The 27,486-nt window shown below is 37.5% G+C and overlaps 1 protein-coding gene across 1 annotated transcript; it reads left to right on the forward strand.

Moving 5' to 3' along the window:
* NCOA3 (nuclear receptor coactivator 3) lies at nt 1–27,486 on the forward strand. The gene is made up of 21 exons (XM_086474509.1): nt 1–20; nt 6,648–6,755; nt 8,398–8,570; nt 10,265–10,365; nt 11,116–11,290; nt 11,809–11,997; nt 12,240–12,341; nt 13,689–13,829; nt 15,066–15,213; nt 16,123–16,511; nt 16,755–17,635; nt 19,180–19,315; nt 20,019–20,207; nt 20,734–20,973; nt 22,341–22,467; nt 22,949–23,120; nt 23,906–24,202; nt 25,577–25,681; nt 26,145–26,370; nt 26,594–26,768; nt 27,330–27,486. Exons 2-21 carry the CDS (start codon nt 6,658–6,660, stop codon nt 27,484–27,486), a joined length of 4,221 nt encoding a protein of 1,406 aa, XP_086330635.1. The 5' UTR covers nt 1–20; nt 6,648–6,657.

A 27,486-nucleotide genomic window follows, 5' to 3' on the forward strand; every position in this document is an offset into this window, starting at 1 on the left:
TGAATGTTTGCTGAGGACAAGTAAGTGACCGATTTCATATTTGGATTGTATGTACCTGAATAGTTACTCCCTTACCATTTTTAAATCTACAATTTACAAATTGTACATGTGAGTATATAAGAAGCATGTTCTTAGAAAGAGCTGGGGGAGAGGGAAGAAAGGGAGGGGGGGGGAAAGGAAAAAGAAAAAAAACATATTTCCCTGCTGCCAGAAAGTGAGTTTTCTGTTTGTTTTCTTGTGGAATCCTACCTATGTAAATGGAAACATCAGTTGTTTCTGTGGTCAGTCTTCTAACAAAAGAATTTTTGCATAGTTTCAAGAATATTTTTGAATCAGAAGTTTCACTGGAAAGCTATCATACTTTTTATATATGTGTATTTGAGGGCAATAAAGGTTTGACATAACAAATTTTCACTAAGAGTACAGAGTTGTCTAATGGCATGTTCTCTAGTTTTACTTGTATAAAATAAAATTTAAATATTTGGGGCTTTCTTAGTGTACACCAGTTTATTACAATTTGCATCTTGAAAAACTGTGTGGCTTATGCCTTGGTTTTTAGAAAGGAGGATTGTGTTTAATATTTTAACATTATATACAATTTTAAGAATTCCGGACTATCTTCATGATTCATTGAAAAGGACTGGTTTGATTTAATTCCTCATAATTGGCTTATTCTGGGGAATGCTAAGAGCCGGTTTGTGCTTTTTCCCTAGTGAATTTTTCAAACGAGAAATGAGCTCAGTCAGAAGAGCTTCCAAGCATGCAAGATACCAGGAATGCATATATTTAGTATAGGAAAAAATTGATGGTTTCATGGGACCAAAGGAGTGTTAAAAATGTTTTTATGCAAATAATATGATTTTTTAAGTAGTTTGGATGTATTTCAAATTAGTATTGTATTATAGTTGTGTGTTGTGGTTGGTGGTGTGGGGCTTTTTTTTGTGTGTGTGGTCAACTGTTTCAGCTCAACAAATACAAAAACTAAATCTGAAGCATTTATGGTTTTGGGCCCCTGTTAGGAGAAAACTTTCCCAGTTTCCAGGTCCCATTTGGTGAATAGGTCTTTCATCTAGAGCTGCTGAGAACATGGGCATGAGGGAATAATGCTTGAGTTGGAGAAGGAAACCAGTGCGTTGAAAGACAAGCTATCAGAAAGCGATCTAATGGATGTTAAGTTAGTAACTTTCCAAGTTGTGTGAGGGTGAGGTGAGTAAAACCAGGGAAGAAACTGTTGTTTCGAACTGAAAACTTTCTGCTTTCTGCTTACTGTGCTTAGTGCTTCTCCTCAATTTCCTTTTGACTTGGACGCTCTCTAGGAAATGGCTTTAGGAACTTCCCTGACTTCAGGCATGCTGTATTGTTGACATGTGCATCCTTTTCTTGGTAGTCCAGGACAGAATTTTAGAAGGTGGTGTGTTTGGGTTTTGGTTTGGTTTTTTTGTTTTGTTTTTAGGGTTTTTTGGGGGGTCAAAATACTGAAACCCTGGCAGGCTGAAAAATGCTAGTCCTAAATACTGATGATTTCTTTAAATTCTATGTTTTTGTTTGGAAGGCTGTACATATATTGTTGCAATGGACAGATTAATGTTTACTAGAACTTGTTTTACCTGTCGCTTGCGAAAACCAGTACATAACTAATACTTAGTATGTGCAAATAATCATGAAAGTTTGGAACTTTTTCTCCAGCTATTGCTGCGTTTGGTTCCACTCCACGGGTAAGGTTAGGAACATCAGAATGTAGGGCTTCATTACTGCTACAGCCGATGGAATTAAACAATGTCTTGCTTTGAAGACTTTGAACCACCTCTTGTGTCATATTTGCTTTTGTCAAATTTACTTTAACTATAAACTTTGGAGGGCTCTGGACATACTTGATTCTGTTCAACTTTAACATTCTCTTTCTCATACAAATGTATACCTTTCTAAATGATTTGGCAAGAGCTAGGGCTTTTTTTTTTTCCAAATAAGTTTTGGAAAATCATATTGGACAGAACAAAGTGTGGTTTTGAGTCATCTGTTTTCAATAGCTAAATGGAGTGTAGCACAAAATGCTTTTAATTTATAAAATGCTTGATGAAAATGACAGAAAAGTATTCCAGTACAGTGGAGTAACATGGGCAGTTTAAATTATAAATTAAAGTTAGTTGCTGGTGCAGATGACATCAGACTAGGAAACATTTAAGTATTATTATATACATAGGAATTATTGTTCATTAAGTACCTGTCTTTAAAATTTGGCAGTCCCAAGAAATTTGCTGTATAGATTATATAAACTAGGAACAGATAAATTTTAGAAAAATCTATTTGTTTATCACTGGATAGAATTTATATTCAGCATTTCTTCATCCTTATAGGTAATCAATCTGCTGTAGCTTCTTGCATTTTAAGCAAATACTTGCATACAAATTTCATTAAAAAGTACATAGTAGTACGTATTGATGGCTCAAGTTCATAATACAGTCCCACTGTTAGTTACCCTTCTGTGCAGTAGGTTTGCCATCCACATTTTGAGCTTTTACATGCAACTTTGAAGAAAAATAGGAGAACAGCTGTCAGTTTTTTCATGGAAGTGGTTGCTGACATACCTATATGTCCGTTATTCTGAGTAAGAATAATATTCTATGATGGAGGATTATAATTCCTGTGTTTTGAGTAATCTATACTTATCTAAAATTTAATGTAGTTTCCTACATTTGCCTGGATCTATGTAGTAACTGAGCTATTCATTGAGTCAAATTAAGCTAGCTTTTAGATTTATTTTAATTACACAAGTAATAGAATTTCACTGTGTAATTCTTTTCTTTAAAAAGTGCTTCACTTAGGTGGATAATATTGTGCAGTATAACCAGCAAAGGTGTCTTTTAGGTTCATGAGCCAGAAATAATGCTATTGCCTATTAGCTCAGAAAGTAAGTTTACAAAGATGGATGGCTGTGTTAAACTTTTTTGCTTTTAGTAGTAAAAAATGCATAAAAGTTTTAACTTTTGAAAGCTCTTTTGGAACTGTCTTGAAATAATGATTAACCTGAGGAAAACTCCCCCAGACCCCCAAAATAGATTTCTTTTTGAAAAAACTTTTTAGCTCATTAGAAATTACAGGTTCATATTCAGTGGATAAATGTAACACCTGATACTCTTTAACTGGTTATTTCTTTCATTATTAACTCAGTAAATAATAGCTTCTTTTGCAAATATTTCCTATAGCAGGGAAATTAGTTTGACTGTTAACAATTTGTGCTGTAAATCCATCTGTATTGGGAAGCAGCTTCTGTAATTTCCTTAGCTAAACAGTTACAGAGTTGTTCTAGGCATTGCTTGCCTTCCCAGCTTGTAATGATACTCTTAGGAAAAGGAAAATACATGTGCAGGGGCTCTGCAGCTTCAGGCCTGAATAAACTACCACAAGCTACTTGGGGGTAATAATAGTAGGGAAACAGCCTACATGAATTACCTAATTTTTTCCTTCCTTCTCCAAACTTCTATATTTAAGCACTGAAAGGTTTTCTTAAATAGAAGAAGTGTTATATTCTCAGATATGTATCGTGTTTCTGAGACAAAATGCAATAATTTTTGATTTTCTATGTAATCATATTGTGAGTTATCTGTCAGTACAGGTAGATGTTAAACCAGAAATGATGTTTCTGTTCTAAATCATTTAATGCAACCCTGTTACCTGCAAAATTACATTCTGGTGAAATGTCTGTCCTAGCTCAAGTTTTCGACTGTTTAATGTATTTTAAATATTTCCTCCTCTTACAGAGAACTTACTCTTGGCTTCGGACATACTTGCTGTGCCCACACCCTTCCTGAGCTATCCTTAAGGCATATAGTTTGAGCTCTTCCTTTCTCTGTCCATAGTAGCGCTTAATCCTGCAGCTCTATCCTCTGCCTGTGAATGCAGTTACAGGGAGGGAAGCACCAGTCCTCGGGGCTGTGCATGTGTCACCCACAGAATGACTCTCAGGATTCAGCCTCAGCTGTGAGGTCTCCAGGCATAAGACTTTGAGAGTCGTATGTTCTGCTGAGTGTCAGCTTCAGATAAACAACCGCTTTTTGCACGATCATAGCCTATTTCTGTAAGTTGTTTTGGAAACTGTTTGCTTGTTCAGATGAGTAGTTTTTCATTCAGCTGCTTAATTGAAGAAAATATTATCCTGCAGTTGTTCAGTGCCATACTGTCATCTAGTGGCGTAACAGTGTATTTTTCTTGCGCGTCACGTAAGGTGGGCCACTATAGATGTGTTTGAGAGGTTTTTGCCGTAGAGGAATATATAATTGAATAAAAGTCTTCAGGCTTGTTCTTCCGTCTGTCTGTATATTGGGTTTTGTCTTACTTATCCTGGTTTTGTATCAAATATTTAGATGTAAAACGAACTTCTTACCTGTGCAGTCCCTGACCATAGTTACAGAGTTAGGCATCTTTTGGAATTGTTTAATTCAAATGCAAGATTATGGTTTACTGTTGATTTTAATTTTATTATGATGTACAAAGTATATTATCCTTCCTCTCCTAGTACCTATCAGTTGGGATGAGGATTGGTTATGAATACAGTTTTATGTTAAGCATTGTAACATTTGCTTAGCTGTGAAGAGAACTTATGCGTTAAAGAGATGCCATTTTACTTCTGAGCTTCGTACCTGTGCCAGAGTAAAACGGTGTCTGCTCCTCAGTGCAGCCAGCAGTCCTCTGTCCTGTCTGGCTTTCAAAGGTTTGTACTGCTGTAAGAAGGATGTCCTTTTAAATTCTCCACCAGTAGCTAACATCCTGTAATAACAGTATCAGCTCTTGCAAGCAACCCCCGTGCTGCTTCATGCAAATCTGTTCCTGTGTGTCTTTGCCCTTTCAGTGTAGACATTAGAAAGAATTATAGCAGTATTGGTTTTTCGCCTCAAAAAGCCAATAAGCAAAAAACCTGATCAGTCAAGGTTAGTACATCAGAAATAATACACACACACTTTTTTTTTTTTTTTTCCTTCTTTAGATGTCTTGTGCAGGAAGCAGTTAGCTGGCTAGATGCCTTTTGAAGTGGTTGGTTTTCTTTGCTGCAAGGGTACACTGCTCACTTGTGTTTAACTTACAACTTGTTCACCAGGGGCCCCAGATCCTGCTCTGCAGAGCTGCCTTGAGTCAGTTGGCTACCAGCCTCTGACACCTTAACATAAACTTCATTTAGATGGAAGTGTGTCTATCAGTTCCTTGCCCATGTGATACGTGATCACCGACTCATGGATTTGGTCATCCTAAACCCTTTTTTTTTTTTTTTTTTTTAATTAATTGTAGTAATGGTGGGTTTTGCATGTGGAGATCCTTAAAGAACATTTTTTTTCCTGAAAGATTTCTTAGTGTTTGGGTTATATGTTATGGAAAAGCTTCTCTCCAGCTAACAGGTATAACTATCTTACTTAAATGTTTAAAATCAGTTACTGTTGTTGCTGTATGGCATAAACAATTGCAGTCTGAACTAGATTGCAGTAAATTAAATTTACATTTAATTTGCAAATTTCTGTTAAAAGCATTAAAAAATGCTCAACTACTAACTGGCCACATGTGTCTTGTCATTGTGACCAAATATAAATTATTAGATTATTTTATAGTTCTAATTATGTTTAAAATACTCTGGGTAGATAAATATCATAGATCTGTTAAAAGGTTTTTTCCCCTCCCTCAGCATGTTATTGATTGTAGCATAGCAGGATCTGTTCTAGGTGTGTTCTCTCCTCTATGACTGTGTTCCCTTTTCTTCTTGGGAGTGAGGGGAAATGAGTGTCATGGATATATAATGTGCCAGTCTTGTTTAACATGACTATAACAAAAGCAAACAATTATTTTATTGGGTTATGGCCCAATCTTTGCTGCAGAAGCAGTAAAGTTGAAAAAGTTTTGAAGTCTTTGCTTGCCTTGTCCTCAAAGTTTTAGAAAACTGTTCATTTTAGAAGGTTTAGCGAGAGATACTCAGTTAAGACTATAGTAACCTGTTGAGTTCGAGGTGATGATAATAGTCTGCTGGCTTTATACCAAGCCAGGTGTGAATAAGCCCACTAATTTACTCCTAAGGATGACAATTATTTGTGGCTGCAGTGATTAGATTACATGAAGAGAAGAAAGGAGCATACAGAAAAGGAAATATTATTCAACATTTTTGTATTTTCAACGTTCTGGTCACCCATCCTTCGTTGCCTTGGAGTACCACTTGCCTTTTTCTTTAATAGTATCTAACTTTATCCTTAGCATTTAACTACATTTTGGTATAACCTTAATTTACCACTTTCCTTTCAAGTTATCTAAACATACATTAAAACAGCGAGAAGCTTTTTATTTTCCTACAAATTGGAGCTATATGGTGGTCCCAGTACTATGGTGCAAAATTTTAAACATCTCTGAATCAAACTAAGTGCACTTTTTATGTTTCTTTTTGCTTACATTGATGCAAAGCTTTATAAGCCTATGTTTTGGCAAAATACAAAATAGATTTTTAAAAAAATGGTAACCAAATACTGTTTTGTAGTAGTAAAAAGGAATGTGAATTTCCAGTGAAAATAGTCAATCCTAAATCTGATAAAAATAAATAAATTATGGGAGTAAGTTCTCTGCGTTTTGAATTGTTGTTTTGAGAGGTTCATTCACAATTCTTATTTCATTGCTTTTAGTTGCTGATGCATGGTCAAGATGAGTGGATTAGGAGAAAACTCTTTGGATAGCTTGACCAATGAGTCAAGGAAGCGCAAGCCGTTGCCTTGTGATACACCAGGTGCAAGGTATGTTTATATATAGACCTTTCTCCTTTTTTTAAATGAGTTTTTGAAAATATTTTTTGAGTTTTGATTGCAATTTAGAGTAAGTTCTAACTAATAATTTTACTGAAAAATTCTCTAGACTACCTTCTGTTGTGAAGATACAGAACTTTGTTATTGTGTGTAGATATGATGAGCTATGCTCTATAATAAGAGTCTTGCAGAAATCTTAATAGAGTGAACATACAAGGTATCACTGTTTGAAGCTGTGATTGGAAGGCAAAAGAAGAAAAACTTCCTGCTTCACAGAAATTTCAAAGGCAGCATCTTACATCTGGTAATTGATTTGACAGGCCTCGTTTCAGGTAGTTATGGTCAGCACAGAATACTGCAATAGGTTGAGCATTTTTTTTTTGACTTCATTTCTCCAGACTAGTTCTTTGCAAGTTCATCTCAAATTTTGGCATTCTGTGCTGTCTTCCTGCCCCTCACTCAACTCTGTCAGAGATCTTTATCTGACGGCCTTGGTTTTCTGTCCCCGTCCAACCTCATTGCTTTCCACCATGTTAAGTGTTCTGTGTAAGTATCCTTTCATGTTCTTGTTCCCACAGAATATTAACCTTTATTAAATTTCTCTTCAGTTTCACCAAAATACCAGGCATCATGTGTACTCGTATTTCTCCCTTTTATATACTCCCCACCGTCCCATGCTAATTACCTCCGTCATGCAACAGATCGTGTATCAGATTCTCAGATGATATCTTGTGTCTCTTTGTGAGTCTCCTCCATTGCAGTGTCTTTTTCCCTGTCTTCAGTGTCTGTCTGTCTATTCAAGAATTATGTTTTTCAGTTTGTCACCCATGCTTTGTCATGTATTTTTCTCCAATATTGGTCCATACATACTTCCCTAACTCTTTCACTGGGTTTCTTCTCAAAGAATATTCATTCTGTTTGGAGCCCCTCAGTGTGCCCATGCTTGCCCCTTCCCGTTCTCCTTAGTCCCCGTTTTCCTACTCTTGGCATAGTCTGTGTATGACACTGTTCTCTCTGTTGATTTAGGCTGTAGATAGTGTCTTTACTCAGCACATTTATCTATGTAGGAAAAGGAATTTCAGAGAGATACTTTATCCAGCAACATTAGGTTGTCCAAGGTTCTGCTTTTCTTGGACGTTGAGATGGCATTTTTTGTCCTGATGCCTAGAAATTTCTGAGGTATCACCTTCTGTAGTCATCTCATTACAAGAAAACCAAAGGGATGCCATAGAATGTTAAAATTCTATTTCGTTTGTCTCATAAATTAGAAGCAAATCTAAGTAACTTTTAAGGTTAAAATATGAGTGTTACAATTTTGTAACAGACAATTGCTGTTTTCATTAAATTTGATATAATCATATGAGGAGTTTTTGGGTGAACAGCTTTCGCATATCCTCTGAATATAAATTTGTACTTAAAATTCTTTAAAAAACCCCACAAAAACCAAACCAAACAACAATGTAACAAAACACACCCCCCCCACCCCCCTTCAGACTTAGGTTTGCTGGAAGCATGACTACTACCGAGGTTTAATAGGTAGGTGTTACATGAAATACATTAAAGTTCACAGAGTGAGCACAGCTTTTGTGTATGATGGTATGTAAGTGTGTGAAATCATGTTTTTGGTTCCTAGTCTGACCTGCAGTGGTGAGAAACGTCGGCGTGAGCAGGAAAGCAAATACATTGAAGAACTGGCTGAACTGATATCTGCTAATCTGAGTGACATTGACAATTTCAATGTCAAACCAGACAAATGTGCTATATTAAAAGAAACTGTGAGACAGATTCGACAGATAAAAGAGCAAGGTACAGTTCCCTGCTAAGCCAAAATAAATAATGTAATTTTCTTGTGATTCCTTTTCCAAAGCAGTAGTTACTTGGGAAATTGAGTAGTGTTTTTGACAACAGCATGTAACTGAGAAAGTCGTCAGTCTTTGACTTGAACCAAACCTTTAATATGCCTTCAATAATTTCCTGTTTAAAAGTAAACAAGTATTTACCATCACTATTTATTGGGAATCAGGGCTTTAAAACTTTGTATGGCCTTTCTTACTAGTTTCCTGAAAATATTGGGAAAGCTTAAGCTAGTCCACAGACAAGCTAAAAGCAGATAGTACTGTACTGTCTGCTGGTACAATATCCTGAATACCCACTGGTATGAAAAATACACACTGTTGTCTTTCAGTTTAAGAGACTTCATGCTTAAAGGGAGTTTAATGCTTTGAAATTAATTTCTTAAAAAGTACCTAGTTTCTTATGGGGCGTACCTCTAATCACATGGATTGATTTTTATTGCTGTTTTTTCCTATTATGTTTTTATGGACTTTGCTTTGTGTTATTTCTTGTGCTGTTTAAGACATGCTTCCTAAATGGTTAAGTGTTGGACTCCAATGTATTTAAAACACATTTAGCTTTGGATCAAATAATTAAATAGTGTAGTTGGCTGTACTCAGGATATAGGCAAATTGACTAAGGAGAAAATTGCAATGCTTCAAATCTTGGGAATTTTTTGTCAGCCTAGGGTAAACCTAAGTGGTATAATAATTTTTTTTTTTTAATGGACAGGTATATAAAAAACCTGTTTTTTGAAATGTATGGTGGGGGGCATATATATATATGAATTTTGTTTTAAAAACCACCCCACCCCCACCTGCACCCCCCAATGACTGTAGCCTGCCAAGTGTGTGTATCCCAGGTGCAATATGGTGTATACTTTACCTGTCATGGTAAATTGCCACATCGTTTAGAATCGTTAAAACAATTCTAAAAATTAATCTTAACTTCTGTTTTTAAGGTTTCTCTGGTGTAATCTAGTATGTTCTTTTGTAATCATTCTGTTTCATTATAGAGTTGAGTATGTGATTTGTACTGGTACTTTTGTAGTCTGGTTAGTCAGCCAGCAGATACCATAGAACAAAGTTTAAAGTTTGTTTTATGTAATTGCTGCCTGGCATGGATTCCCATTCCACCTTCCCCTGCAGTCAATTTATTTAGGACATTTTGATTCTTAAAATATTATTTTATTATATACACATATACACACACACACACACCCATATATTAACATAAGCCAAAGCCTTTTTGTAGAACACTGGCTATGCAATGTGAAGACTGTGACCAATGATGATGATATGATCAAAATAAAATGTCAGGGAAGAGATATGTATAGTGAGTGTGTTTAATGGCCGTTGAAAGATTCAACAGGCATTCAATAGGCAGATGATCTCAAAAGCAGCAGCAGAAGTATTGTTCACAAAACAAGTTGATCTTGTCAACTTTAACTGTCAAGTCAATTTATGTGAGCAAAGAGTTTGGCATTATGTAGCTGTGACATTTTTTCTAGTCTTAAGCAACTAAGAATATATGAGACCTCTTCTCTCTTTTGTCCTTTTTTTTTTTGGGTTTTATTCACACGCTTCCTAGAATGTGGCTTGTAATATTTAAATGTGATCTTCATGTGAAATGTTGCTTTACTGAAATATGTGTCTTTTGGGCTTCAGGAAAAGCAGTTTCTAATGATGATGATGTTCAGAAAGCCGATGTGTCTTCTACGGGTCAAGGAGTAATTGATAAGGATTCATTGGGACCTCTTTTATTACAGGCAAGTACAAATTAGGCCCTAGTAAATCCTATGGGATTCCTATAGGGAATATTTTGCTTTTTTAAGGGGGTAGGCATTAAAACAAATGGATGAGGTTTTGCAAAGACTAGAGGTTTGTGATGTGTATTGGGGTTTGTGTTTCTAAACTGTGAAGCATTTTAAACAAATGTTGCCATCAAGTAAAATAAGCTAAGAATAATTGTAAAAAAAGGTACATAGCAGATACCTTTTCTTTATGCCTAGAAGACCAATCCCGTATTTACAAGTCTATTAAAAAGCACTTTTGAAACTTAATTGTTTTACATAGATACTTAATTTTTCTTTCAGTTAAGAAAATACAGTATTTTAAGATAGGGATAGACCCTCTTAGCACTCACTGGTGGAAGTGTTTTCATGTTCGTGTCTTACTACTTGTTTCTACTGAATTTTTTCTTGTTTCAATTTGCCAGCTGTTGAGATAATGTTACAAATTCATTATCTTGTGTTCAAATCCAGCAAGAATGAAACAAGGAGGCTGGTTATCACTGTGAAAGAGCTCAATGGAATAACAAATGAACAGATGAATTTTTAATATTGAAATCATTCCTTACCAGACACAATTTTCCTTAGTGAAAAATTTAAAACTTCATCTCTACCCTTGAAAAGAAATGCATGTATTGTAACTTGACATTTATCACCCACATAGTTTTTAAGTTATGCTCAGAATTAGGCGGTATGTCTTACATAATATGTTGTCATGTTACTCTTTAGGCATTGGATGGTTTCCTGTTTGTTGTAAATCGAGATGGGAACATAGTATTTGTGTCAGAAAATGTCACACAGTATCTGCAATATAAACAAGAAGATTTGGTTAATACAAGTGTCTATGGTATCTTGCATGAAGAGGACCGGAAGGACTTTCTTAAAAACTTGCCTAAATCTTCAGGTAATAAAACTTGACTTACTACACTGTTACTAGGCTATTTGAAAACAACTGGAAAAGAAAAAAAAACAACTTGTAATGGATAACCTTTGAAAACAAATTACTTGTACAGAGGATATTTGACTACAAAAATATGTTAACCTTGAAAAATATTACTGTGTTCTTACTAAAGCATATCCCAGAATGGAATGTGTTGGAAATTCATGCTGTACTTCAGCCTTTGCGATTTGGTAACTTAAAAGAAGGGTACTAAAAGAACACATTTCCTGATGCCGCAAGACTAGCTGAGGGAACTGCTTGGTTTTTAAATATGTGAATGACTTTTCAGCTCTCCTTCAAGTGACTGAAAAGTGTCATGTAAGGTAAAGAGGTTTTTTGGCTTGGTTTTCAATACTACTGTTTTATACCAAGGTATAAAACTGATGGCATATTGAGAAAGCAAGGTATCTAAATTAAGAAAAATCAGTTATTAATTGATTTTATATGAAAATCTGTATAAATTCTTGCTGTGTTCTTTTAAGTTAATGGAGTTGCTTGGAGCAATGAAACACCTAGACAGAAGAGCCATACGTTCAATTGCCGGATGATGGTGAAAACCTCTCATGATCTTTTGGAAGATTTAGGCAGCCACCAGGATATACGTCAAAGATATGAAACAATGCAGTGCTTTGCTTTATCTCAGCCAAGAGCTATGATGGAAGAGGGGGAAGGTAAGGAAATTTTGTGGAATTACTGTTCACAAAAGAAATCTGAGTGGAGTTTTTTGGTATGTGTTGTGAAATCTGTAGCTTCTGCAATCTATTTTTGAGTAAGTGGAAACAAGATGCAAAAAGTTCTGTTCTTATTGTCTGCACTTCCATTTTAACACTAAACATACAGCTATTTTATTAGGTGCTTTATTAGGATAAAACAGGAGAGAAATGAAAGAAGAAATATTATTTTTTAAATACAGATTTGCAGTCCTGTATGATTTGTGTGGCACGTCGGATCACAACTGCTGAAAGGGTATTTCCAACAAATCCAGAGAGCTTTATTACAAGACATGATCTTTCAGGTGAGAAATGTACCCAAGGTGAAGGTATGAAGGTATCTTTTTTTTTTTTGTTTTGTTTTTTTTTTTTTTCCGTGTGCCCTTGTTTTAAATAAAGCAAGTATATAAATAAATTGTATCTCTATAGTGACTAGCAGAATTCATACTGAGAATTCCCAACTGGTTTTTGCAATATACCGTTCTTGGCAGTGGGGTATAACAACAACTGTGGGACACGTTTTCTGTCTCTGTGCTAGTGTGCTATTGTTCAGCAGCTTGGTATAAAGAATTACTTGGGTTTAACTTGGCAGCATTTTAAATGGTTGTCATTGTGCCTTCTTGTACACATAACAAATATTTTAAATCATAACTGAAGTTAATGAAAGTTCTTTAGAATGCTTATATTTTTACAGTACGTGACCTAATGTTTAAAGGGTTTTATGCTATTTAAAGTGAAACAATTATATAATCTCTCTTGTATATATCTTATATAACTGGCTTTTTCAGATACCAGTTAGTGTTTATGTGGTTCATTTGTGGATGTAGTTGGTCGGTATTTTTGAAAGTTTTAGTATATATGCATCCTTTGGGTGCTTGTAACCAGAGTCTAAAGTTATGGTTTTCTAAAGCTCTGGCATTAACCTATGGGTGCTTAACTTCCTCGTAGCCAGTTACCTAAATATTATCTAATACTGATGTTTTAACAAGCAGCATCATATTCTTATACAGCAGATAATTTGTAGATGTAACTTCTGCATACTCAAAATTTGGTGTTAGGCTGATGAACAATTAAAATGGTGATATTGGAGCCTTCTGAAATGTACCATATTTATACAAAAGGATTGGCACCGTCATAAAGAGTTTAACTTGTGTATCAAGAAGGACGGGGAACTGCTGGAAAGAGTCCAGTGCAGAGCCACAAAGGTGATGAAGGTGGTGGAGCATCTCATGGTGAAAGGCTGAGGGAGCTGGGTCTCTTCAGCTTGGAGAAGAGGAGACTGAGGGGTGACCTCATCAATGTTTATAAATACGTAAAGGGCGAGTGTCAGGAGGATGGATGGACCTGGGCTCTTCTTGGTGATGGCAAATGATAAGACAAGGGGCACTGGGTGCAAGCTGGAGCACAGGAGGTTCCACGTTAACATAAGGAAAAACTTTTTCACTGTGAGGGTGACAGAGCTCTGGAACAGGCTGCCCAGGGGGGTTGTGGAGTCTCCTTCTCTGGAGACGTTCAAAACCCGCCTGGACGCGTTCTTGTGTGATCTGCTCTAGGTGGTCCTGCTCTGGCAGGGGGGTTGGACTAGGTGAACTTTTGAGGTCCCTTCCAACCCCTGACATTCTGTGATTCTGTGATTTTCTTTCCTGTTACAGGCAAACTTGTCAACATCGATACAAACTCATTACGGTCTTCCATGAGACCTGGCTTTGAAGACATAATTCGTCGGTGTATTCAGAGGTTCTTATGCCATAATGATGGACAGTCATGGTCAAACAAACGCCACTATCATGAAGGTAAAAACCTGTTTGCTATGTCTGGTCGTACTGCTTCTCCCAGTGGCTGCATTTTTTGCTGAAAAGCAAAAATGCTAAGTTTCTGCCTGTATTCTTTTTCTTTTTTCATATTTTTTGTTAGCATGACTCATATTTACAAGCTGGAGAATGACCTTTTGAGAAACAGGAATTCTGCTGGAAGTTATTCTGTTTTTTTAATGTGTCTTTTAGATACCTGTTTTGATAATTTTCATGGGAAATACCAGATACGTGATCTGGGCGCCTGAAGTAAACTCTTTTTCCACAGATGGATATAGCGATGACAGTGACAGCTATATTTCTGTAATAACGTGTAATCCTTAATTATCTTTAGCTTGATATTTTTTAACTGTAGTTTGACTTTTAATTTTAGTTCTTCCTTTGTTTTGTTAAAGGATAGCTCGCTAACAGTGGTAACGGTTGTGTTGATGCCTTTTTCTTATTCAAGAGACAAGGGTTCAAAATATTTTCAGTGTTCCAGTGTTATGTATTTTGTAATGCTAATTTGATAAACTTGATAGGTAAAGTGAAGTACAGTTGCTGTCTTCAGTATGAAGGATGACATTTTCTAAGTTTTCTGAACTCTAGTCAGAACTTTTTGAAGGGTTTACGAAGTAATTCAGGTAGTGGGGATACTAAATAGAGCGAAACTCATACTGGCAGAAAGTGGCATTTCCATTCCATTGGAAGTTCTTCAACTTAACTGATTAAATAAGTCCTAAATTAACAAGAAATTTGGAGTTCAGATGAAAAGCAATGGTTTCCACAATTTTTTTGATTGAAATAAAACTTCTGAACTTAAAAATACTTAATGCGAAGGCTTCTAAATTTCATTTCTATTCTATATTAATTACCTGTATATTTTAGTGCAATTAATGTTTACGTGCTGAATAGTCCTTCTCCGCAAGGAGAAACCGTAGAAACCCACTAACCTAGTCTTGAAAGTCCGTTAACAGTTTGCCAGCTGTGGTGAGCACAAAATATTGCAGCATCAAAATAATCTTGTTTGCTTTTATCTTCTGTTACTAATTTAAGAGAGAATGTGGACCACTTCCTTTTTCCGAATAGCTATTCTGGGTGTGTCTTTTATATATATATATATATGTATATAATTATTATTATTTTTAATCTTTAGCAAATGAGGGGTATTGTGTTAAAATATCAAGTGCATATTAGTAGTTTTTAAATATGAACTATATTTATGTATTTCCTTTACAGCTTATACACAAGGTCATGCTGAAACACCATTGTATCGGTTTTCTTTAGCGGATGGTACTATAGTGACTGCGCAAACAAAGAGTAAACTGTATCGAAATCCTGTAACTAATGACCGCCATGGATTTGTCTCTACCCACTTTCTTCAAAGGTGAAATCAGTAGTATCTGTTTGTCATTTAAGTGTGTCATAGCTTTTAAAAATACATCTGACCTTGAAGATACCTCAAAAAAATTAGTATGCCGAAATATTTTATCTGATTAAAACTTAAACAGAGGGGGAAGCAGAGTTGCATAGCATACAAATAAATGTGTCAGGCTAACACTGACACTTCCAACTTAACTGTGTGGTGGAAAGGCAGTTGCAGTCAAAAGAGGTTTTTCCTCAGTTCCTGCATGGAACCTGTCTTAGGCATTCATTATCCTTTTGGTTTAACATTTATAATGATGAAATGCTGAAAATAGAAATGCTCAGTTGCATTCTTTATCGTACTCTTTTTAATTGCAAACCAATTAAAAAGACAACAGAACCCCCTCAGATGCATCATTGATGACTCAAAGTTAAATGTACCTTAAATAGCACTTCCTGTGACCTGTTCTTGTTGATTGCAAGAGTAATTGAAATGCCACTCCGGAGGGAATCTGTCTCCCTCTGGCATTAGAGTGCCTCCAGATGCTGAAAAATGAGTAGCTGAGATGGTTCAGAGCATCATTAATGTGCACAGTAGAATGGTGTCATGCATTGACTCAGGAAGGGAGTAAAAGAAGGAAGATGTTTAAACTGATAAATCTGACTAATGGCTGTAGATGAAAGCCTTTTGAAGGGGTGATACCGTATGTACTTAGAACTCAAATCTCCTAAAGGACTGAGCACTGCTGTAATGAATAAATGAGTGGTATGGCTTAGTTCTGCTTTTGTGGAAGCTTGAATTCTCACTGTTCTTTTTGAAAAAAATTTTGAAAATTATTGAATAATGTTGTTCTGTCTTTGTAGCACTTGATTCCAAACAAGGTTTTAATTTGTTTTCTTGGGTTTTCTGGGGATGTTGTTGAATTTACAGAGAACAAAATGGATATCGGCCAAATCCGAATTCAGTTGGGCAAAACATCAGAACACCTGTGGCTGGAAACACAAATTCAGTTGGTGGGCTCATGAACATGTCACCTGGTCAAGGCATGCCAATGCAGAGCAGGAGCTACGGTATGGGAGATCCCAATGCAGTGGGTCAGCTCAGCAGCACTCGATATGGAGGCCCTGGAGCTATGGGGCCAGTGAACTCTGGAGCTGGAATGCAGTCCTCTGCTTATCAGAACAACAGTTATGGGTTAAATATAAGTAGCCCACCACATGGTAGTCCTGGTTTAACTTCCAACCAACAGAATCTAATGATATCTCCTAGAAATCGAGGGAGTCCAAAAATGAGTTCACACCAGTTTTCTCCAGTTACAGGTATTTTATTTTTACTATAAGCTGTTTGGTTTTTTTAAGCCTATCTTTTCTTACTTTTATCTGAACTCCATCTTTCATCCTTTTTAACAGTTCTAGATGACCTTATATGTGTTACTTAAATGTAGTATACCGAATTTCATGGCAAAAAATGATTTTAAAATGGCAGCCATACATAATCCAAAGGAAAAGTAGATACAGACTGTACTGTAGTCTAACAAGTTTGATCTCTGTCATGTGATACAGGTATGCACTCTCCGATGGGATCTGCCAGCAACACCGGCAACAGCACTTTCTCTAGCAGTTCTCTTAGTGCTCTCCAAGCCATTAGTGAGGGTGTTGGAACTTCCCTTTTATCAACACTTTCTTCACCGGGCCCAAAATTGGATAATTCCCCAAACATGAGCATAGCTCAGCAAAGTAAGACAAGTACCCAGGACTCCAAAAGCCCTTCTGGTTTGTATTGTGAACAAAACCAAGTGGAGAGTTCCATCTGCCAGTCAAACAGCAGGGATCTCCTTAGTGAAAAAGAGAGTAAGGAGGGAAATCTGGAGACACCTGAAAGTCAGAGAGGACCATCTGAAAGCAAAGGGCATAAAAAGCTGCTTCAGCTACTCACGTGCTCCTCAGATGAAAGAGGACATTCTACAGCATCAAACTCACCTTTAGACTCAAATTGTAAAGAATCTTCTACCAACGTTACCAGTCCTTCAGGAGTTTCCTCGTCAACATCGGGAGGGGTATCTTCATCCTCAAACATGCACGGATCACTCCTGCAAGAGAAGCACAGGATTTTACATAAATTGTTGCAGAACGGTAATTCTCCTGCAGAGGTAGCCAAGATCACAGCTGAAGCTACTGGTAAAGACACATACCATGATGCTAGTAATACAGCCCCCTGTGGAGAAGGCACTGTCAAACAGGAGCAACTGAGCCCAAAGAAGAAGGAAAACAATGCTTTACTAAGATACCTGTTAGATAAAGATGATGTTAAGGACCCACTTTCCAAAGAGTTGAAGCCTAAAGTAGAAAGTGTGGATAATAAAATGGGACAATGCAGTAGTTCTACAATTCCGACTTCCAGTCAAGAAAAAGAGGCGAAAGTGAAAACAGAACCAGCAGAAGAGGTACAGTATAGTGTAGAAGGATGGTAGTGAACAACCCAGTATTTTCTTATTGCAGTGAATGGCTAAATACAGAACACTCCTTTTAGCACACGTGTGTAAACATTTCTAAGAAAGTTCCGTGCAAATGGTGTGAAACTGTACGCTCAGGTTTTACTGTAACCGAAAAAGCACAAACAAAGAGAACTATAGAGGATACGTATATAGCCAAATGCGAAGTCCTGGACTAATGTTCCCTTTAAGTTATGGTATGGTTAAGGTAGCATATATTTACAAATTTTTCCTTAAAATCAGGTTGTTAACGTCTGCTGTTTCACATAGCACATGTTTATTTTTATGGCTTATTAGGAAATGGAGCTGTAACTGCCTCTGTAATTAGTTGAAAATAAAATGGCAAAAGGTATAATATTATTTCATTTTGAAAATATAAGCAATACACAAAAATATGTAATAATTACAATAGCTATAGACTGGGTTTAGTTCATTCATTGGTTTTAGCACCCTTTTTTTTCCTTAAATGAGGAAAAATGTTCCAAATACATATATGTTCAGCATTCAAATAAAAAGATGTATATTTATTTGTTTCAGTGTTTCTGGAGTTGAAATTCCAAGAAATATCATGATATAGCAAACTATATCACCATGGAACAACTTTCCTGAAAGCTGCAGTACACTTTTTAGGGACAGCTGTTCTTAAAATTATGAAGTGTAGATAATATTTCTTTTGTATTTAGCTCCTAAGTCACATTTGGAACTGCTTCAAAGTAAATAAGACTGATCAGTATGGCAGAGTTTACTGAAACCATGTTGATATCTTAGAACTTGGATTTCCCAAGTCAGTAATAACTATGTAAATAAAAAATTACTGCACAGTTTTTATATTAGCTAATGGCTGACTATAAATGAAACACCTTGTAACATTTTTTTGACTACCACTTACAGAAAAGTCACTCACAACTGTGTAATTGTACCCAATGCATAGTTTCAGTACTTGCTTCTGAGATCTAATTAACATATTCAGAGAAGCTTGCTTTGTGAAGGTATGAATGCACTACATATGCAATTCTTTTCCTGTTAAAACTGCATTTGATTTAAAGACAAATTTGTAAAGAAGGTTAGGGTTCTAATTGACCAGAAAAATCTGTGGGTGCTTTTCACATGGTGTGTTTAGCAGTGATCAAATTAGGCTTTGTATTTATGGCAAATACGTTACTCAGCGATGAGTGGTACGCATTCTTGACATTGTTTGCTCTCATCGTAATTTGTGATGACTGAAATGTTTATATTCAAAGATACTTTTTGTTTTATTTATGTGTACCTCTAGTTTCTCCTAATTCTAAAAACTAGCCAAACAAAATACTATTAAAAAAAAAAAATGTAGCTAAATGATATCTGAAGTTCTTTGAGAGATTGCCCAAGGTACTGTCAGTGAACTAAAACATTTGTCTCCCAGTTGTATCTTTTAAGATTAGCGAGGAGCTAAATAAAAGCTGAAGGATAGCCATATGTTAGTAAGTAACGTTGGTATTTTACTGCGTCTTTTCCAGATGAGTGGAGACTTGGATAACTTGGATGCAATTCTAGGTGATCTGACTAGTTCGGAGTTTTACAGTAATGCTATGTCTGCAAATGGAAATACCCTTGGAACAAAGCAAGCAATATTTCAAGGAAATGCGCTATTGGGTAAGGAATTTCATCTAATATCACTTTGGTTTTAAAATTAGGGTTTGCACATCTCGTGGCCTGCAAAGTCTAATGAGTACTCCTCCTCGACGTTGAAAGGAATGCCCCTCCTTAGCAGGAGGGAAAGATAACCTTGCTAGTAGGCCAGCCACTGCAATTGTCACTTGCCCTCAGGAGCTGAAACATGAATAATGGAAAATGTAAAAGAAGGTACAAGAACAGATAAGGCCGCTGACACTGTTGGCTGTGGAGCACAGTGATTTCTGGGTTAATTAGTCGATGTGGTACACGGTGCTCAGGGACACACTGTGTGTGGATTTAACTGGTTCCAGACAGAACCATTTGACTTGTTTCTGTCTCCATGTCAGAGCTGCCCAAAGGCTGGGCAGTCCACTCGTATACATCACGGAGTCTGTAACACTAGGGTGTTTCAAATGTTAAAACGTGGTTCGTTACAGCACTGAAGATGAATCTTTTCACGTCTAGGGCCACAGGGAGCTGCGTTTGGGTTTTCCTGTAGAAGGGCCTAACTATGTACTCAACATGTGATTTGTGTTGTGAGAACATAAGAAAAATAACTATTCCTGGCTTGCTTATGGTCAAATATATGTGTCTGTAAATAGGTCAGACTTGCTTACTGAAGTCATTAGTGGTACTTCCTATTTAAAATGTACATTGCATGCATCTTTTAATTCTTTAACAGGTATGAGGAGTCCCCAGGCTGTGCAGGCTACCCGCCCACCTTTCAGCAGAGCCATGTCTTTAGACAGCCCTGTGGGCTCAAGCGTGCCAGTGAGGAATGTCAATGCGTTCTCCATGTTACAAAAGCAAAACTTGATGGGTGGAAGTCCAAGAATGATTGAAAACCAGGAAAATTTTGGAGCAAATCTGGGTTTGTTGATTGTGTACAAATAGATCTCACTGTAAAGGAAAAAGCTTTTATGTAAAAAAGGTTGCAAGGTTGTAATATGAATTTTGGTTAGAAGAAATCCTAACGTTAAAGAATACTAATTTTACCATCAGCGTACTTTTTATTATCCCTAGCTAAAATGATAAGAACGTGACTGTTTGCTCTCTGTGTGTTGTTACCAGTACTTCACTTTTGTTTAGTAGTTAAATTATTTTTTTGCTATTTTGAGTTTGAATTTAACGTATGTTTTTGATCTATAGAAGCAAGAACAGGTCATGATGGCAGTCAGTCATTAATATTTTTAAATATATTTATGTTAATATAGTTGTTTGATGATTTAGAACTTGGCAGCTTTAGATGCTTTTGTAGGAGTTCGGTGAATTGCTCTGTCATTGGCAGGTGTCCTTGTTGGTAAAACAAAGCAAAACCCCATAAAAACAATTCTAAACCCAAAATTTGTAATGTATTCTAGATGAAAAATTATTGTATTTTCTGCTTGTTGTTATAGCAAGCGCTCCCAACAGAAATGTGCCGATGAATCAGCATCAGTCAGGAGACTGGGGTTTGCCAAACTCAAAGGTGAACAGGTTGGAACCGACAAGTTCTGCTTCGATGCTGAGACCAGGACCCGAGTTCAGCGCGTCCCTTCCCAGACCCACGGTGGGTGGTGCTATGTCCGCGCTGCCCGTTCGCTCCAACAGCTTACCTGGTACGAGGCCAGTGCTGCAGCAGCAAATGATCCACATGAGTAAGTTCTTTACTTTTGTTTCCTACTTAGCACAATCTCACTAGTTTCTCAGGAAGCGTTCATTATCAGAATCTTTTCGGTTTGGGTAGAATACTGGCTTTTCATCCAAAGGCTTTGTGAGGTAAATACTGTTTTTGTTCCCTGATTGCAACATTTGATGACTTTTCGGTGGTTGTTTTGTTTTCTTTTGGTGATACCTGTGTGTTTCATACACAGGTAATTCATGCTGAGTCTCCAGATTTTAGGGGAGTTATTTCTGTGTGTTTCTTCAGTGCAGTACTTCCCCGCTAAATTCCAGGAACTAAATGCCATCTATGATTATGTTTGAAGATACTAATATTCTGATTATTGGAGTTGATAATAGATGAGGGTTTTTTGCTGTTAATTTTTCTTGAGTATTTCAAAATTCTTCTCACATGAAGTATCCAAATTTCATATAAAACCACATTGCAAGTACAGGTTCTCTTTTAAGTATTCACGTTTGCATGGGAGAAAATAAGCTGCATGTATAAAACATGAAGACAGTCTTAAAGACTGTGGTGGAGTTTTTTTCTGTTCTATCTCTCTAACAAACGTTTACCCTAGAGCTGAAATTGTCCTGCCTAATGTGCCAATGCCAGCATGCCCAAAAAGGGCCAAAATAGACAGTGGCATTCCTTTTTTTGTTTCTTATCATGGAAGGCTACCAGGGCTGTTACCAGCTCTCCTAGACAGACTTACTGCTTCAATGTGACATGTGGATATACGGCTAAATCAGGAAGAATTTGTGCAGTCCTGACTTGAGTCAGAATTCCTCAGCTTAGCTTCCTAGAAATCATTATTGCTAAGTGATTCCTACAAATACTGGGAAATAATGGGATGAAACAACTCTTCTGTGTAGTGCTGAATGTAGTGCAGTATGTCTCTGAATAGTTCGAAGGAAGGCCGTACTCCCAAAGGGCAAAACTCGTTCTGTACCTTCTGTTTCTTTTGATTTTCACCCTGTTTTGGAATTTAAGATGCCAAATGTTGTGGATGTCATTAGGACAATGTATATTTGCTAGCAGCCAGATTTCATTGGCCAGAAGACTTTTTTTTGGGATGTGAAGTTGCCATATCTGTCAAGTTCCTATTTTGGGGGCTCAAGGATTAGAAACAGCAATTCTGCTGTAACAGGGTCATATTTAAATCTGTGGTCTATTATATTTCTGAAATTATCTTGTGCGAGTGTGATTTTATGTAAGTTTACGCCTTAAAACATGCTAGTGGAAGGCTCGTGAAGCTGCTTGACAATCTGTGCGATCATCCACCATGCTTTATGTGAACACTGGGAGAGCAAGATGAGACCTTTTGTTTTTAAAAAAACAGACAAATGTTTTACCTCACAGGGCCAAATGAGATAAACATTGGCATGGCGGGGAATCCATACGGACAGCCAGGACCATCTAACCAACCAGGATCGTGGCCTGACAGCATGTTGTCCATGGAGCAAGCATCGCGGGGTTCACAAAACAGGTAGAATTGGGGAAGGTTTTATGATAAGTAAATACAGCTGTTCACTGCTAGAAGAATTCAAGACCTGGAAAAAAATTCATGCGGCATATGCAGTGGGAATAACAGATTGGAGTCAGAATCTATTTCCACTTCTGCCGATGATGAGACACTGGCTGTCTTTTAACCCAGCTCAGCAAAAGGCGTTGCTAACAAAGTCAATCAGTCCTTGAGCTGGGAGGCATGGAGAAAAGAGGTGGGAAAATCTGAGATCATGTCTCTGACACGTGCAGGAGCCAGGAGAAAACAGGATTTACGGGTGTTCAAGGATACGTGGCAGTTGACTGAATGATTTAGGACCTAAATTTGGGACTTAAGTTCTCAGGTCTTACTTCAGTCTTGGGGGTGATGATAGTACTTAATCATCTCCAGGTCAATATATTATATAAAAGCTATGTCTATGCCTTTAGAGTCCATAATGGTTGTAACGTTTTTATGTTTATAGACAGTTAGTTAGAAGCTCTTTGGATGACCTCTTATGTCCGGCACCAAATATGGAGGGCCAGAATGATGAAAGGGCACTTTTGGATCAGCTGCACACATTGCTGAGTAATACGGATGTCACAGGGCTGGAAGAAATTGATAGAGCATTAGGAATTCCTGATCTTGTAAACCAAGTAAGTAAACAGAGATGTTGGCCAGTTATGTTCCAAAAACCTGTATTATTTTGTTACCTGAAAAGAAAGTGAAGAGGGCCTCCTCACTCACTGGCCCCTCACTTCCTTGTCTTTGTTTTCCTAATCTGCCTTTGGGAGCATCTACATTGAGTAGTGATTTTCATTGGAGAAGCTCAATATTGATTAAATTTGTTGTGCATTACAAAAACATAAAATGGCATTTTCTTATGTGAGATTGTTGTAATATGTCTTGGTATATAGGGGGAGTGTTTTGGGTGTAATCATTATAATTCTATAAGCAGAGAATTGTGTTTGGTTTCTTTGGTATAACTATGGTCAACTGAGCTTGGGTTATGAAATACTTGACTGGCAGTGACATGTTAGTGAGCAGGACGCTTCCATGTCCTCCAGTTCCAGCTTGAATTTGCATGGCTAGCAAACAGGAAAAAGAAATTCTGTGAATAATTTGAAACTTGGTAAAGAACACAAAATCACACTGTCATTTTTACAAATAGCAGTTTGAAAGTGCAGAAGGGCGTGAATAATCATACTGGTCTGCCTGTGTAAGCAGTGTGCAGCAGAAGTGATTTAAAAAGATTTATTATTATTATTAATACCTTTTGCTATTTCATTTGTCTGGAGACAAAACTAATAGTAATCTGTCCATGCTACGTTCTACCCAAGAAACTACTAGTTATTGTACGCCGTGTTAGCTTTGTTGTTTCCTTAGGACTTCCTACTTAAAGACTATACTGCTAGTGAAAACACTTTTGTATCTGTTGAAGGGACAAGCTCTGGAACCCAAACAAGATTCATTTCAAGGTCAGGAGTCTTCAGTTATGATTGACCAGAAGCCTTCATTATACGGTCAGCCCTACCAAGGGCAAGGGGCAGCGATGCCAGGAGGTTTTAGTAACATTCAAGGACAACAGCCATCCTTTAATTCAGTGATGAATCAGATGAGCCAACAGAGCAATTTTCCACTTCAAAGTATGCATCCTAGAGCGAGTGCGATGAGACCTCGAACCAATACACCAAAGCAGCTCCGCATGCAGCTCCAGCAGAGGCTTCAGGGGCAGCAGGTAAGCTTTTGCGCCTGTGTTTACACTTTCTTCTTGTTTTGGAATGGAATAAGGTGCACACTGACCTGTGTTGCTTCATGAATATGAAAATTGACAGTACAGCAGGTGGCTGAAAGGATGGATCTTTCATTTTGACAGTGCTTTTCACACTGGCTGCCTAATGGCTGTAGGAGTGAGAGAACCTTTATTTAGGGCAAGTGTTTCTCCTTCATCAGCCTCCTTAGCTACAGATTGGATTGTTTCCTGCAGCACCCAACATTATTGCTACTTAAAACAGTACTCTTGTGCGATGTAGCTCTGGATGATCTCTTTATCCATGTTAAGATTTAGTATTGTTTCTGTCTCACTGATACCATTAAATGAGCAGCCACATTTCTCTTGTAAATCAGATTGTTACTTCTGTTTCACTATGTTTTCTAACTAATCGTTTGGACTTACTGAAATATGAAATTTCCAGTTATTGATTTGATGTCGTTATAGGTATTTTCTTAGGATGAAAGGTGAGAGAGTAGATACAGCCATGTAGATCTTAATGTTGGGTGGAAAGCTCCACTTAAGAAATTGCTGCACGATTTCAGCATTGAATTCCCCATGTGAAAATGCAGTTCTGCCCTTTTTCAGTTTAAATCCATTGCCCCTCATCCTATCGTTACCTTCTGTGATCAAGAGTCCCCCCCCACCTTCCCTGCAGCCCCCTTTCAGCACTGGAAGGCCGATCTAAGGTCACCCCGGAGCCTTCTCTTCTCCAGGCTGAACAACCCCAACTCTCTCAGCCTGTCCTCACAGAGGAGGTGCTCCAGCCTCCTGATCACCTTCCTGCCCTCCTCTGGACCCGCTCAGGCAGGTCCTTGTCTTTCCTGTGCTCTACAAATAAATGTACAAATAAAACTTGGAAAACTGCAGTAGTGCTGTGTGACATGGAGTGGCAATGTTTTAGCCAGTACTGTGTTCTCTCTTGGTTGTTCTGTGACACTGATTCAAGCTGTGTGGCTTTGGGGTTTTGTGATGGAGAGGGGAGGAAACAAAATTTTATCATTTTAAGCAAAGCTAGTGGTTATACCCTTCTGACAAAACATGATTTGGACCAAACAGAGGGTCTGCTAAATATTTATTCCTTAAAAGTGCTAATTTCAAGGGAAGAAAAAAATAAAGCCAGTTAGCACTGCACTCTTTAGAAGGTTTTTCTTTTCAACTATGTTTGAGCTGATTAACTGAATAGTTTGCTACTTCAGGTACATCAAACAAGGCAAAAATTAACCATTGCACTGTATGGATTCAAGAGCTCTGTAAAGAATGTTTTTTGGAGGAGTTGCCATTACTTTGTTCAGATACTGGTATTTTCAAGCTAATAGTGCTAAAATGTCTTTTTCCAAGTTTATGAATCAGACCCGTCAAGCACTTGAAATGAAAATGGAAAATCCAGTCAGTGGTAATACCTCAGTGATGAGACCAGTTATGCAGCCACAGGTCGGATCACAGGTAAGTCACTATTACACTACCCATCTGGAACAGTAATTTTTAAATAGATGCATATTTCATCTGTTTAGACTTTGGCCCTTCTTTCATGGTCCCACAGCATTCCTTTTTGGTTTGTTTTCTTCCCCTGTGCAATTAAAAAAAAAAGGTGGGTTTCACCTCTCTTATTGATGAGATTTGAGAGGGATTTGTTCATTAGGTCATGCTACCAATACAGTGTGCCACAGTCTTTTCCACCTATAATATGATAGCTAATCTACTTTATCATTTGTTTAGCACTAATGACAACTTAATGAAAACCTTTGCCTGGTATTTTAATGATTTTTGTACTGGTTGTGGGTTTTCTTAACTTTCTGTTCTGGTAATGGATATGCTGCATCTTAGAAAGGGTGTAGGAGGTTTGATTGACGTGATTTAATTTGTAAAAGTGTTTTCTAATATGAATTTTCTTTTCTTTGGGGGATAGCAGCAAGGTTTTCTTAATGCTCAAATGGTGGCTCAGCGTAACAGGGAGCTAATAAGTCATCATTTTAGACAACAGAGGATGGCAATGATGATGCAGCAGCAACAGCAACCTCAGGCCTTCAGTCCACCACCAAATGTGACTGCCTCAGGAAGCATGGACAGTGCTTTGACAGGCCCTCCGATGGCTCAAGTTCCTCCACAGCAATTCCCCTATCCACCTAATTATGGTACTAGTACTAACATTTCTTTTTGTTTGGTTGGTTGGTTGGTTTTCTTTTCCCTTCTTCATTTATTATTAATCCAAACTACCTAAATAGCAGTAATTCTGAAAAATGGAAAATACTTGTACAGAACGGGATGACTTTTTCCCTTCCCATCATTGCAAGAAGATAAACTAAAAGTACTGGGTGATGGTAACTGAACTGTATTGTCTGTCCTTCATCTTTTAAGGAATAAGCCAACAACCCGATCCTGCATTTAGCAGAGTGTCAAGCCCTCCCAACCCAATGATGTCCTCGCGAATTGGACCCTCCCAGAATCCTATGATGCAGCATCCTCAGACAGCAACGATGTACCAGTCCCCGGAGATGAAGGGCTGGCCGTCGGGAAGCATGGCCAGGAGCAGGTGAACTTCACAGTTAGAACCTGTAGCTCAAAAATAGTCTTTCATTTTGTCGAAAGTAGGAGCTATGTTAAAGAGCTTGTAGTAGGAAGAGGATTTAGAAGAGGGAAAAATAACTCTCTCTAGTGTCTGTATTGTCCTCGATCCTGCTCTGGCTTAGCAAATAGACTGGTTAAATGGATCTTCGCTCCATTTATTCATATTGGGCCTGTGCAATATTTGTGACTGGAAGCAACTTTCAGTCTTTGAATATTGAAAAAATAACTTGGGGGGGTGAAACACAAAAGTTCAGCACGGCGTTACAACGGCTGGTGCAGCCCTAACAGAAGCCTCCAAAAAGGTGACACTAGGAAATACCTACAAGTACCTCTGCGTGGATCTAAAAATTCAGAATTCCTTTTGGGAGGGAAATTTCTATTTCTGTGTTAAACAGATATTGGGTAGAAACAACTAAATGTAAGAATAGTTTTACCTTTCACGTGCTGACAGCTGGTGCCGGGAAGGCAATATATCAGTGTGTAACCTTGTTGGGAGGTAATTTTCCTTTGTCCTTTTGTGCTTCAGTTCTTTCCCACAGCAGCAGTTCAGCCATCAGGGCAGTCCGGCCGCGTACAGCATGATGCACATGAATGGCAGCAGTGGCCATATCGGGCAGATGAATATCAACACCATGCCCATGTCAGGGATGCCCATGGGTCCGGACCAGGTCAGTTGTACATAG

The sequence above is a fragment of the Leptosomus discolor genome, chromosome 17 (genome assembly GCF_034619465.1).
Source record: "Leptosomus discolor isolate bLepDis1 chromosome 17, bLepDis1.hap2, whole genome shotgun sequence".
In the NCBI taxonomy this organism is placed as follows: Eukaryota; Metazoa; Chordata; class Aves; order Leptosomiformes; family Leptosomidae; genus Leptosomus; species Leptosomus discolor.

What these genes read in the sequence shown, in the direction of transcription:
- NCOA3 (XM_086474509.1), top strand. Translation starts at nt 6,658, where the DNA reads ATGGTCAAGATGAGTGGATTAGGAGAAAACTCTTTGGATAGCTTGACC. An exon ending in TATGATGGAAGAGGGGGAAG is followed by an intron (nt 11,998 to 12,239) that starts GTAAGGAAATTT and finishes TTTTAAATACAG; the next exon opens with ATTTGCAGTCCTGTATGATT. An exon ending in TCTACCCACTTTCTTCAAAG is followed by an intron (nt 15,214 to 16,122) that starts GTGAAATCAGTA and finishes TTGAATTTACAG; the next exon opens with AGAACAAAATGGATATCGGC.